The 14,406-nt window shown below is 40.7% G+C and overlaps 1 protein-coding gene across 1 annotated transcript in view; it reads left to right on the top strand.

Annotated features, from left to right (window-relative positions):
- Positions 1–14,406, top strand: part of ANO4 (anoctamin 4) — a 310,379-nt gene that overhangs the window by 250,687 nt on the left and 45,286 nt on the right. The window contains exons 15-17 of the mRNA XM_040637073.1: positions 5,356–5,438; positions 7,976–8,116; positions 10,983–11,147. Of these exons, the coding sequence (XP_040493007.1) occupies positions 5,356–5,438; positions 7,976–8,116; positions 10,983–11,147 (389 nt within the window). The remainder of the gene's footprint in view (positions 1–5,355; positions 5,439–7,975; positions 8,117–10,982; positions 11,148–14,406) is intronic.

Consider the following 14,406-nt stretch of genomic DNA (forward strand, 5'->3'; position numbering starts at 1 on the left):
AAAAAATATTAGACCCAAGCCCCAGTTCTGTCATTTACTAGCCATGTGACTTCTTAGTACCTCCGATTCTTCATTCATAGGATAATGAAAATAATACCCACCTTGACAGACTTTTGAGAAAATAAAGCATAGTACCTAAAATGTAATAAGTTTTTACTATCCAGTGACTAAACACTGCAGTGTTTCAACCCTGCCATGGAACCCAAGGTGTGCAGCTTAAAGGGGAGATTTTTCCTGCATAAGACTCTCAAAATGCCTCAGGAAGGTGACAAAAAATAGTAACTCGTGGGGTTTTTTTCTTCCTGTTTGCAAAATGTTAACCATGGCTGTACTTTCCAAAAAAACTGTTATCAGTTAGGATGCCTACAGTTAACTGCTGTAATACACAAAAAGCAAAACCTAGATGTTTAATAGAACCCATGCACGTGAGGGGGCACCTGGGTGGCACAGTCAGTTAAGCGTCTGACACTTGGTTTTGGCTCAGGTCCTGATCCAGAGTTGTGGGATCAAGCCCTGCATCAATCCACCTTCCCAACCCACCACCCCCATGCTTGTTCTCTCATGCTCTCTCAAGTAAAGAAATAAATCTTAAAAAAAAAAAAAAAATGCACATGAAACCCAACCAGATGTTTCTGGTTGTCAGCCTTCCACGTGGTCATTTAATTACCCAGGTTCCTTTTATTTTGTGGCTCTATCCTCTTCTGGGTCCTTAGAGTCCTCTCCATTCACCCCTCAAAAGAAGAAAAGAAGCATGGGGTGATATAATTACTTCCTAATTTTCTAGACCAAAACTGACATACATCACTTCTGTTTACTTTCTGTTTCCCAAAACATGGCCACATCTAACTGTAATAAAGGCTGGAAAATGTAATCTAAGTATGCCTAGAAAGACAAGAAATGGTTTTGGTAAATGTATAGAAGTCTGCCACAAATTGATCTGAAAATGACAATAATTGTTCTATTTAAGAAAATGATAATAGAGCATGGCCTGCAGAACACTCTCTCATGTCCTTTTTGTGTCCTTTATGGGCTACATGTGACAACCTTCTCAACTTTGTACAATTCTGAGCCAGGCGTGTCTTGGTGTTTGAACACAAACCTACCCAAACACTAACCTTAACCCTTCCTATTTCTATTACTTAAATTCAGAAGTCTCCTATTTTTCTAATGCGTCCACTAATGTTGCGAGGGCCTTGTTATTTGGCATTGATGTTAACACCTCAGATGAACTTCATTTGGTTAGGGTACAGTGTAGTATAGAGTAGAAAAGGGAGAGAAGAAACAGCACACAGAGCTCTGTCTTATCACTAAAATGAATAAAGTTTCAGATATTGTGGCTTGATATTGCCCTATCTAAAATCCGTAAGGGGAGTAACTCGTAGGTTTTTTCATCTTCATGCCTCCTCCAATGTCTCAGTGATTAAATGGGGTAAGCATTCCAGGCTGGCAGATAGCTCTGTACCACATGGTCATTCAGGAACTCATATTCTTACTAACAAGTTGTTTGCCATCCTCCCAGGCCTTGGCATCATTTGCATAACATCAACTGAGTCACTTGGACCCCACCCATCCAAAAGGGTAAAGAGAATGTGGAAAAAGCACCCTGTCTTAAGATATCAGCAGACAAGGGGCATACATCACATTACTTCCTTTCACATTCTGCTTGTGAGAACTGGCCTTTGGCCATATCTAACAGCAAGGAGATCTAAGAACTGCAGCATAGGTGGGCAGCCAGGACACCAGCAACAACCCTTTTACTATGGAACAAGGCAAGAATGCATCTTAGAGGCAGTCCTTGCCACAGGCTCCATGCAACCCAGTAATAGGAGTAATATTTAGAAGAGAATGATATTGGAGCACCTGGGTAGCTCAGTCCGTTAAGCATCCAACTCCTAATTTCAGCTCAGGTCATGATCTCAGGGTCGTGAGATCAAGCCCAGCATCGGCTCTGCGCTGGGTGTGGAACCTGCTTGGGATTCTCTCTTTCTCTCCCTCTGCCCCTGCCCCACTCCTGTGCTCTCTCTATTTCTCTCTCTCTCTAAAAGAAACAAAAAACAAACAAACAAACAAACCAACACAGAACGATATTTTATTGCAAGGCAAAAGAGAAGCAAAGTAAGTTTCAGTTTTTCATGTTAGTAAGTTATTTATTATCTATTTATTTATTACTATATAAAGTATATATACTAATATATATATTACTAATATATATATTATTAATATATATATTAATAATATATATATACTAATAAAGTATATATTACTATATACTATATAAAGCATTCACAAGATATAATTGCATGTTTTTCAAACTTACACCCTAATTTCTTATAAGATTTAGATAAATAAAAAAATAATTTACCATATTGCTTTCATTTTCATGATAGCATGTCATTTGTACATTTACTGTGCCTCTATGATGCCAGTCACTGTGCTAGACCCTGGGGATATAAAGAGAGCTAATATGTAGCCCTTATTCTCAAGAAGCCCATAACTAGTGATAGAAACTATCAGGTTTTTCTGTTATTTTTTTAAGTGCTGAATGCTATGCTCAGCACTGACCTAGAGTTTATCTGCACAGCTCAGTATGGGTATAGAGAAGTTTCAAAGGGAGTGGTTGCAGAACACATGGAGCCAAACTGGAAGCAAGAGTGGGAGTTGGTCAAATAGACCCAAATAGGGAAGAACACTATAAGCCAAAGAAATAGTGTGGGCAAAGCTAAGAAAGTCGTGTAACAGCTCACCTGTGAAAATGCTAGTGAGGTAGCCTGGAGTCTAGGGTACAAGTTAGGGCAGAGAGGGTTAGAGATAGGCAGGGACGTTAGGAGCCTTGCTTCCTGGGCTGGTAATGGGGGCTTTTTCTGTAGGTGGTGTCGCTCCTTGATACCCAGACCTGGTCAGACCTTGTTTTTGAAAAAGCATTATCTACATAGAAAGACAGATTGGCACCTAAGGAGTTCGAAATGCTAGCAGTAAGTTTAAACCTTCTGATTCTTTGAGGAAAAGATATTTTAGACCAAATCTTTGTGGAAAGAATTCTGCACAGTAGAAAATCTTGACAAAACACTTAGGAATTTTAAGTGTTTTTGAGAATCAACCCATAAAAGAAATAATGCTTTTTAATCAACCTTTAGTACTGAGTGGTATAGTGGTAGAAGACAAATATATATATTAACATAAAGCCAGCCTCAAAGGAGACAAAGAGGAAAATGTGAATTCATGATGTAAGGCAACATATAGTTATATGTTGTGCATATAACTATAACATATAGTGCATATGTTGTGCATATAACTATAACATATAGTGCATATGTTGTGCATATAACTATAACATATAGTGCATATGTTGTGCATATAACTATAACATATAGTGCATATGTTGTGCATATAACTATAACATATAGTGCATATGTTGTGCATATAACTATAACATATAGTGCATATGTTGTGCATATAACTATAACATATAGTGCATATGTTGTGCATATAACTATAACATATAGTGCATATGTTGTGCATATAACTATAACATATAGTGCATATGTTGTGCATATAACTATAACATATAGTGCATATGTTGTGCATATAACTATAACATATAGTGCATATGTTGTGCATATAACTATAACATATAGTGCATATGTTGTGCACTCGAAGTGCAGTGGGCTCTCAGGGCTGTGAGTATTTTGGCAAGGGAATTTAAATCTTGGAATAATAAGGGTGTGGGATTGAAGATTTGCCTTGAGAGGAGACAAGCTATATTTGATTCTATCCTAGTTCATGGTTAGAGATAGCAGATTCTTCCTCAAATGCATTTTCACACAAAAACACAAGAGAACGGCAATTGTCCAAGCAGCTAATTTCTTCTCATCCTCCCGTGTCCTGGAAGGGAGGAAGAGGACGATTAGCCACACGAGGGAATTCTTGGTTAGAGTTTCTCTCTCCTCCAGGCAGGATGCAGCACATGCTAGGGAGAAGAAAGGTGGTGGAATATTTCTGACAGCCACTGGTCTGTCTTAGAAGTCAGTTCCTTCAGATGAGCCCCACAGGTGGGTTGGTAGGGCTTGGTGGGAGCAGCAGCCAGTAAGACAGCCTGGTGCGTATCCTGTGGCCTTAGGCTGTCCCACAACGGTCCCCCATCAGGCCTCTCTGAGGCCACTGGATACAGTCCTGACTTTTCGTGAAGAATAACCACACTTTCAAGGGCTGGCTGCTTCATCTCTTCAAAGCCAGGGGAGACTCGAGACAAAAAAGAGAGAAAGTCTATAGAAAGTACCATTTGCTTGAGGGGCCGGAGAATCTCGTAAAATAATTGTCCCAGGGGGCCCATGCAAAGACGAGAAAATTGGTGAGGCAGAGGGCAAGTGTACAGAAAAGAGTTAACATAGCAGGCCTGCTTTAGAAAATCCTGCCTACCAGGTCTGCCCTGGACCCTTGCTTCTGTAAGTCTAAGTACCATAGCAAGGCCCAGGAGAGAGAGCCACCAATTCCATCTCCTGAGTGTCTCTGTGATAGCTTTCGCTGCAGTCATCATCAGAGTTTGAGAGCGTGTGCGTGTGTGTGTGTGTGTGTGTGTGTGTGTGTGTGTGTGTGTTGTGTGTGTGTTGTGTGTGTGTTGTGTGTCTTATCAATTTCCTTGTGACTTCGAAGGCAGCAAGATTATGCCGTGATTATTTTTTCCCCTCTGTCATTGAATAATAACTGAATTGAGTAGAAAATTACTTTGGCTGAATGAGGATAAACCTTGATTTCCCTGCGTGGGAAAGTCAGCTACCCCATGCCTCATTAAAAAAGGTTCTTAACAGAATTTGCACACTTTTTCCTTTAATGTGACAACAAAGAAATATTTTGAAAAAAAGAGTAAAATAGTAAAATTGCTTCTTTCAATAAAGTAGTAAAATACATTTTACATGGATATTTTTTGCGAGAAGGATTTGGGAGACACGCACTGGCAGTCAAATACATGTAAACTGCTAAGCTTTATTTTTGCTTTTCTGCCCTTACCTGCCCCTTGCGTTTAAAAATAAATACTCTATCAATGAGAAAGATGCTGGTAACCTACTTTTCTGTATTTTTATATCCCAGGAGCTTTGTTATTCTAAGTCTGTTTCTGCCTCGACTTGCAAATCACCTTAATTTAATTCTAAATGAAATCTCTAATTTTTCATTATGTTTGACACAAGCTTAGTAATTCTCAGAAAAGGTCCTTGTTAAATGAAGCTTAGCTACAAATTCTGATATTCAAGGATGCTTACACAAACAACTGTTATTCTCTGCAATGACTTCATTATTCAGTGACAGTTAACAGCATTGTTTTATTTGAAAAACGTCTTTGTGTTTCTCTGCTTGTTCCAGCGACAGTTTTCCTGGAGTTCTGGAAAAGACGGCGAGCCGTAATTGCTTATGACTGGGATCTGATAGACTGGGAAGAAGAGGAGGTTTGTATTATTTACCTCAGAATTTTTCAAAAAGCAAATCAACAAATACACAGTCCTCTCGAGTCATCACTCGGCTCTGTGACAGAGTCAGGTTTGCTCATAAAGCATTTCAATACCTGTCTTTGCAAAAAAGCTTCAGGTAGTATAAAAACGAGCAGAATTTAAAAGAAAGAAAAGACAACATTGTGATTGCTTAGTCGATTAAGATTCCGTGGCTAAGTGAAACATTTCACTTGTAGGTAGGGACTTCAGAAGCGTTAGTAGTAAGATTTGTTTAGTTTTCTTAAATAGTATCCATTTTCTTTCCTTTAGCAGAAGAGTGTTAGTCTTACAGCTGTAGGTTTGTTTAGTTTTCTTAAATAGTATCCATTTTCTTTCCTTTAGCAGAAGAGTATTAGTCTTACAGCTCTAGGTACATGGAAGGAAACCTCATGAGAGAATTCCAAGGAAATGTTTCTGTGTGCTCTCCAGAACCCTGGACAGTGCCCAGAGCTGCAAAGGCCCAGAAGTAGGACCTCAAGTGCATAAATGCTGAGGAGAAACCACTCCTCGAGAGGCCTCGTTGGTGGAAGCATCTAAATGCCTTGCGTGCTAGCCTGTGGCACTCAGGTTGCTGTGCAGAAAAGCCCCAACTTGCTGCCTGCCTTCTTCACGGAGAACCCAGGGTATTAGTTTGCTGGGGCTGCCGTAACAAAGGACCGCAGACTGTGGATTAAACAACAGAAATTAGTTGCTCCCGTTGCTGGAGGCTGGAAGTCTGAGATCAAGGCGTTGGTACAGTTGGTTTCTTTTGAGGACCATGAGTGCAAGATCTGTTGCAGGCTCCCCTCGTTGGCTTGTAGATAGCTGTCTACTCCCTCTGTGTTCACATCATCATTTCTCTGTGCATGTCTGTGTCTAAATTTTTTATAAAGAACCAGTCATATTGGATTAGGGGTCACTCTAATGACCTCACTTGACCTTAATTACCTCTATAAAGACTCTGTCCAAGTACAGTCACACTCTGAAGTACTGCGGGTTAGAGTTTCAACAAATGAATTTGCAGGGGGAGGGGACACGGTTTAGCCCATAACACCCAGACACACAGGTCTCATTCCATGATTGGCCTCAAGTCCCTGGATACTTAACTTAGTGACCCTTAGATGACACTCACAGCCTGATAAAGTCAGTTTCCCAAAGAAACAGAAGATTCCAGGTCTGTTCTGTTTATATCCTCAAGCGTCACTTTCTAAAATAAGGGAACGAAGTCAGAACCTGTTTATAACTGTATCTCCCCCGTCCTTCCCTGTTACCTGTCACTGAGTGAAGTCCAGCCTTGGGCTTATTCTGCAGCTGGAGTGAGGCTTCCCTTCCTCCTACACAGAGAGGCTACTGCCTAACTGTGCCCATTGTCCAGAACCTCTCTTCTGTCAGCTCCTGCCTCACTTTCTGTCAGTCTCTCCATCTGAGTCCCGAGCATTTCTGCCTGGGTTAACTCAGTCTCCATTTCACCAGACTTGCCACTCCTTTCCCCTCCTCTTGCAAGACATTCACATAGAATAGGTACTTAATTAACCAGAACCACTTTAGCCTATCCTCTTGCTGATTTCCCGTTCCTAATCCCGTAATTGCTTTTTAGTCAGAAACTTTTCACATTAAATGGAGCTCAACTAAATGAAACAAAACCTCAGCTTGATTTAGAATTAGAGCTGCCTTGATATTAGCTGGATTTGAAAGATGTTTACCTTGTTTTCAATACCAATTAATACATTTAAAATATACTGGTTAAAGGTGAATGACTCTTACAGGAACTTATTAAAAAGTAGATTCACCATATTTTTGGCTGCCTCAATTGAAAAGAAATATTCTTAATTGCAGGAGGAAACTAAGAATTATATTTGCCATTATAACTCACAACATGAATTCTAGGCATTTTGCTGTTCAAGAACTTTCTTTGCCCTGGTGTCTGTATCATTCCCTGGTAATAAAAGTAAAAGTTTAGTAGTCGTTTCAAACTGCTAGGGATGGAAAAGGTGGCCCCTTTTCTCATTCTGTTTGTTTCTGCAAGCACAGCTGAATAAGATAACAGAGACACTTAACTATAGTCTAAATTACACTGTCTTGGAGGGGCGCCTGGGTGGCGCAGTCGTTAAGCGTCTGCCTTCGGCTCAGGGTGTGATCCCAGCGTTCTGGGACCAAGTCCCACATCAGGCTTCTTTGCTAGGAGCCTGCTTCTTCCTCTCCCACTCCCCCTGCTTGTGTTCCCTCTCTCGCTGGCTGTCTCTCTCTGTCAAATAAATAAATAAAATCTTTTAAAAAAAAATTACACTGCCTTAGTGATAATAAGTCTAAAGCATCACCTTTTAGGTTTTCTTCAAGTGGCCAATTTCCAAACATTTAAACCTGGGTCTTTGAGCCACCTCACTGATTGACTAATTAGCGTGGTAGCTGTTGATTCAGTTTTACGGTAGTAAAAAGGTTGTTGGTTTGGTTTTGTTTTTTTACATTGTGTGTATATATCTCTCCAGTGCATAAAAAATGTGTCTGTTTGTTCTTAGGAAGAAATACGGCCCCAGTTTGAAGCCAAGTACTCCAAGAAAGAGCGAATGAATCCCATTTCAGGAAAGCCAGAACCATATCAAGCATTTGCAGATAAATGCAGCCGACTTATCGTTTCTGCATCTGGGATATTTTTTATGGTTTGAAACTTTTCTACAAAACTCTTTGTTTCATAAAGTACAAACCTGTAGCGTGGTGTCAACAATAATCATATCGGGCATTTGCATAATTCCACAAAACATTTTTGCGCATTCTGTTATTTACTCCTCACAAAGACTCTGTGAGGTGGTCAGAGATGGTACTGCTGTCCCTGTGTTCCAGATGGAGCCACTGAGACACTCTAGAAGGCTAAGGGGCTTGTTCAGGATCAGCCAGTAAATAGCCAAGAGCTCCAGTTCTTTCTGCTTGCCTCTCTGTGCTATGCTGAAAGGAAGTAAAAGTTGAGATAGGAGCTAGCAGCAGTGTTCTTCAAGCCTTTTGCTTGCCATGCCCATAAGTGAGACTACATTCTCTGTCATAACCCAGCGTATGCCATGCCAGGAGATGTATAAAACTAAACAGAGTAACTGAAACAGTGCTCACCATTGCAATATGCAATACTCTGATTTTTTTTTTTAATGCCAGCCACAACCCCTAAATATCATTTCCAGGTTCACTAATGGTTTTTTCAGTTTGAAAAACACTACTTTGAACCTGGGTTGTTGACTTTTCCTAAAAAGAAGTCGTTTAGTGATCAACTTTGACTCTGTTAATCACTGGACAAAACTTACGCAAATTTTTCAGAAATGTCATTTTAGAACAGTAAGGGGTGGTTAGGATTCTCCTTTCCTCTTTCCAAATGGAAGAGTGTGTAAATAGGTATTGTAAGTCATTAGATTAGAAAGGACAAGATGACAGCAAATCTAGACACTCCATCCCCCCTTTAGCCAAAGAAACTGGGAAGGTGAAAGGGTGGGTGGGCAGCACGCCTAGGAGTCTCTTGGCTCAGACCAAGATTCAAATCCACACCTTTCTATAGACACTACTCTGTAAGCCATTGTGTTATGCCTTGACTTTCATAAGTACATTCATATTTATTGTCTTTTTGTATCTTACAAGACATATAGACATAGAAGTTTTTCCTACTCTACAGATGGGCAACCTGGAGCATAGGAAGCCAAAGCCATAGAGAGGACAAACTACATGCCCACAGTTAGAATGCTAGGTAGAAGCAGAGCCATGATCCAGACCGGACTTCTGACTGAGTCCCGCGAGCTGTCCATTCCACCATATTGCCACCCTGTCTGAAATTCAGTGTAGATTTCACCAATCTCCCCATCAATAGCTGAAGGATTAAGATGTGGGCAGTTGTTGTTGTTGTTGTAATTTTGGCCAGTTCCAGCTAGGGTTTATACTCGAGCTTTTAGACCATGTCACTCATAGGAAGCCAAAAATGGTGTAAAACAGAGGAATGCTTCTAACAATCTCGAAATCAGCAGAGTCCATCCTGAGGCTCAACTTAAAGTTTTTGATAACTAAGTAGGTAGAGGTCTTTAATTTGATAGATTGAGTCACCTAACGAAAGACACAGACTTTTTGGAGTCTCAGATTCCCAATAGATAGAAGACATGTTGTGTTCTTGTCACATACCACGAAGTCTTCAGAGAAAGAAAACTAAATTCAGTGTTTGTAACTGATGAGTAAGAGATTATGTACCTGTCACACAGTTGGCTTATTCAGGAACAAATAGCTGAACTATGCACCTGTAACTATGTAAGGTGCTATAGAAACTATGGTGAGCAAAACAGACTCCACACCTGCCCTGACGGAGCCTATAGTGCCCCCCTCCCTTATCTGCAGTTTTGCTTTCTGGAGTTTCAGTACCTGCAGTCAACCCCAGGCCAGCAGCAGGTGATTCTTCTGACATATCATCAGAAGGTCAGTAGTAGCCTAATGCTATATCCAGGACCTGTGTCATCTGCCTCACTTCATCTCATCACGTAGTCATTTTATCATCTCACATCACCACAAGGAGAGTGAGTACAGTACAATAAGATATTTTGAGAGGGGGAGAGACCATACTCACACAGCTGTTATTACAGTGTATTGTTCTGCTTTATCATTAGTTACTGTTGTTAGTCTCTTACGGTGCCTAATTTGTGAATTAAACTTTCTCATAGGTATGTATGTATAGAAAAAAACATAGTATATATAGGGTTTGGTGCTGTCCGAGGTATCAGGCATCCACTGGGGGCCTTAGAAATATCCCCCATAGATAAGGGGGGAACTATTGCACTTTCTAAATGAGGGAAACTGGCAATAACCAAACTGACAAATTGTTAGAAATTATCAACAGGATACTAAAAGTAGAGTATAGGTACCATATGACAATAGCAAAGTCTGAGGGTCATGAAAAGCTTCAGTTACGAAGTGGTTCTTGAGCTGAGGCGTGACGGAGGAGTAGGTGTTATAGGGCGTGTGTGCGTGTGCACATCCATGTATGTGTGTGTGTGGTATGGGAAAGGGGGGTGGTCAGCCTTTTAGGCAAAGGAAATCGTGTTGGAGGTTAGCCCATTTGAAACCACGAGAGAGGTTCTGGAGTCCCCAGACAAAAGGGAAAATGGCATTCAACGAGGTGGAGAAAGTCTTGCCACCATTTAGGCTTTGCTTTTATCCTAAGAGTAAAAGAAACCAATAAAGAGTTTTACACAGAAGAGTGACATCCTAAGGTTTCCATAATAATAGTGCTCAATCTGATGCCCTGCTTAATAAAATGTTACCCCATAGCTTACACAGTTTATCAGCTTTCAAGCACTATGGTTTTTCTATTTGAATAACAAAGAACATACAGGCAAAAGAAAGTATTAACCACAATGAAAAGTTAGCATTTTATTGTGGTTTCTTGAGTCAATACCACTGTTGCTTTATTTCCTTTTCTTGTTTTCCAGTGGTGGGATTTTGCAGTGGTGGGAACCCTCCTCCTGAGACATTCCACCAGTGCTCACAGGCTCTCTGTCTTCCTCCCAGATCTGCGTAGTGATCGCTGCCGTGTTCGGGATCGTCATTTACCGGGTGGTGACTGTCAGCACTTTTGCTGCCTTCAAGTGGGCGTTAATCAGGAATAACTCTCAGGTTGCAACCACGGGGACTGCCGTGTGCATCAACTTCTGCATCATTATGCTGCTGAATGTGGTAAGTGACCACAGGGTAACCAGCCTCAGGTTCAACGATCTGGGCTGTGGTTTTCTTTTGATGCTAAGGGGACCCAGCCTCGGAGGGGTGAGTCTGTCACGTAGCGCGGATGGCTAGGCAGCAAACTGCTGGGCAGGAGATGCACTCAGGTCCAGGGATTGAGGAGGCTTGAGTCAGATCTAGGCTCCAGGATTTTCTACAGTGGAAGGCACTAGCCCTCTCTGAATCTCCGTTCCTTTATTTACCCAATAAGATAACACTGTATATATATACCTCTTGGGGAAACTTAGAGAAAGAACATATTTTAAAGTCCCAGCCCAGAATCTGTGACACAGCTCAACAGTGTTGGTTCCCATTTCCTTTTGATTCTGAATGACAGGAAAGGTCAGTATCCAACGCATTGCTTGAGATAACCCTGCAAGGGACCCATCAGGATGGTGCACGTTGCTTGTGTTAATTCCAGGCTTTTTTCAGTTTTGTATTTCAGCCCAGATGTCTCCCCTGAGCCGCATACATCCAGCTGCTTCTCGTCCCTCCAGACCCCTCTCTTCCCTCCAAAATCAGTTCCTCCACGCTCCCCGCCCTTCCCTGGTAGCCGCTCAGGCTGAAAACCTTGGCATTATCCTTGACTTCTCTGTTTCTCTCAGTGTCTGTTTCCAGAGTTTGATCACTTCTCACATGTCCCCAAGTCCCACCTTGGTCCCAGATCCCAGTAGCTCCCACCTGGGTTATTGCGGTGCTTTCCTAACTGGTCTCCCGGCTCCCACGTTTGCTCTCTCAATTTAGACTCATCACGGCAGCTAGTGAGAGCTTCTTACCTGCGAGTCAGCTCCTGTCGCTGCTCTGTTCACCGTATGCAGTGGCTTTCCTCTTGCTCAGAATGAAAGTTCACATCTCCATGTGGCCTCCAAGGCTCTCCTTCTGGTCCCAGTGACATCTACGACCTTGTCTCCTCCCTACTCACCCTGCTTCTCCTGCTCCAGGCTGACTTTCCCTTTGTTCCCTGGATATGCCAGGCATGCTCTCACTCTAGGGCTTTCTACTTGCTCTTCTCTCTGCCTGGAATATTCCTCCCCATGGGGTCTGCCTGGCTTACTCCCTCACCTCCTTCATTTCTTTGTTCACATGTTACTTTTCTAATATAAGGTTTCCATGGTCACTCAGTTTTAGAATTATAACCCTCTCCTGCCAGCTAAAATTTCCTATCTCCTTGCCAGCTCTATTTTTCTCTGTGGTACTTATTACCATATAACTTCCTGTTTTTAATTTATTATATGTCTTCTCCATTGGAATGTAAACCCATGAGGGCAGAAACTTTTATCTATTTGTTTTTTACTCTTATTATTTCCCAGTGTCTGAAACAGGGCCTAGCACATAGTAGGCTCTCAGCAAATTGTTGTGATTATTTGCAGAACAAATAGTATCATTTGCTGACATTGTTAGATTTGAGGTCAACCTATACATAAAAATACTGACACTAGAGATTTGTTAGCAGGGAATAAATAATGTATGTGGAGTGTTTGACATGGGGTAGCTGTTCATTTAATTATGGCTCCCTCACCCTTGGTTAGCTTGCATCTTAAATCTGGGCCATAATGTTGAATTTCTCTCATCATTAAAAAAGGGTTTTCCAAAGGCCAAGTAATTTAATACTATTATCAATATAGTTTAATCTCTTTGGATTGTCATTTCTAGCTCTTTAAATAATCCTAAATTCTATAACCCATAAGCTCAGAGTGATTCTTCAGAGAATTCAACCTACCCAATAATAAAAAGCTTTATTTAGGATTCTTAAGTGAGCTAGTAATCACTGAGCTAATGAAATATAGTTGATTTATTATTATTATTATTATTACTAAAATATGCAGAACTTCTTTATTATTTTCAGAATAATAGTTTCAGAATACAGAAGTTCTAAAAATGAAACAAGAGCAGTTGCTAATCATTTGACATGATGATTGTGTACGTGTGTGGTCAAGTGGAGGTTGAGAGTGGACATGTGGCACCCCCTGGCCCTCTCTCCTCCAGGACTCAGCTCGTCTCAAAGTTAATTGTGGAATATATGCATTGTGAAGGGAAGTGATTCATGGTGAAATTAACCAAACAGCCAGAGCACTGAAAGATTCTGCATCCAGGTAGTTTGCAATGAATTAAAGCCCTCTTTTTCTCTAATGTCTTATTAAAATTTAATTTATGCATCTTAAGAAATAAATACATGCAGTGAGTCTATAAATACATGGCTGCTCATACATTTTGAGCAGACATACCAATGTTGTCAGAGTAATACTTCGTTCAACTGGAAATCACTTATCGGGCAATCTCTACTTCATGAGACACAGTCAAGAAAAAGAAAGTAAACTAAAAATGAAGAAGGGAGCACAGGGAATGGGAAAACGATATAGTTATGGACATTGCAAAGCACGTACTGTGTGCTGGGAGCTAGACTACTAGGCGTTTCTGTGCTTCATCTAACAAGCATTTCGGAGTCACCAAAATGGATGATGTAGGGTCTACACACTAAAGCTGACATGTATTATGTTTATGAATGCCCTTAAGGGGTATTTTCATTTATTTTAGGTACATGTGAACACTTTGGTGTTCTGATTTCTCACCAACATCAGACGAGAAAAACAGGAGGTTACTAAGGCACGAATTCTGACAAGGGCAGGAAATGACAAGCCATAGCAAAGGGAAGGAAAGAAAATAAGAAACATATGTAAGAACTTTCAAAGCAGCAGCATGCAAGACCCTTCCGTGCAGGGAGCAACCACCTTACTCTCCTCAGCCCGTGTCTGATGACATCCCCATCCCAGCAAGCACGTTTACAGTCCTGCATTATGTCCTGAGGCCTTGCAGGTTCCATTACGAAGGCAACTGAGTGTGTAATATAGTTCGGAAAGATTTTCATCAGAATATCCAAAAAATAAAAAAGTAAGTCCTTAAGCAAATATCACATAAATGATAGGTGACAGACTAATAACTATAATGTAGCTTTGACCAGTTCAGAACCAAACTATCTACTGACTTCTGAAATTACTCAATTTAAGATATTTCATGACCCTACAATATACATTTTTTATAGCTACATAAATTATTTTCAACTACTTAAAATTTTGGCCATACTGGTCTTGCAAAAAAAATCATCATTTAGACATGAATCATTAATACTTTCCATTAATTGAGTATAAAAACCTTGAGAGCTAGATTGGTTTTTAACTTCTGTTCATTACAGCCTCTAATTTTTAAATATTGTTATAGA

Source organism: Ursus maritimus, unplaced genomic scaffold, assembly GCF_017311325.1.
Source record: "Ursus maritimus isolate PB19 unplaced genomic scaffold, ASM1731132v1 scaffold_21, whole genome shotgun sequence".
Taxonomy (NCBI): domain Eukaryota; kingdom Metazoa; phylum Chordata; class Mammalia; order Carnivora; family Ursidae; genus Ursus; species Ursus maritimus.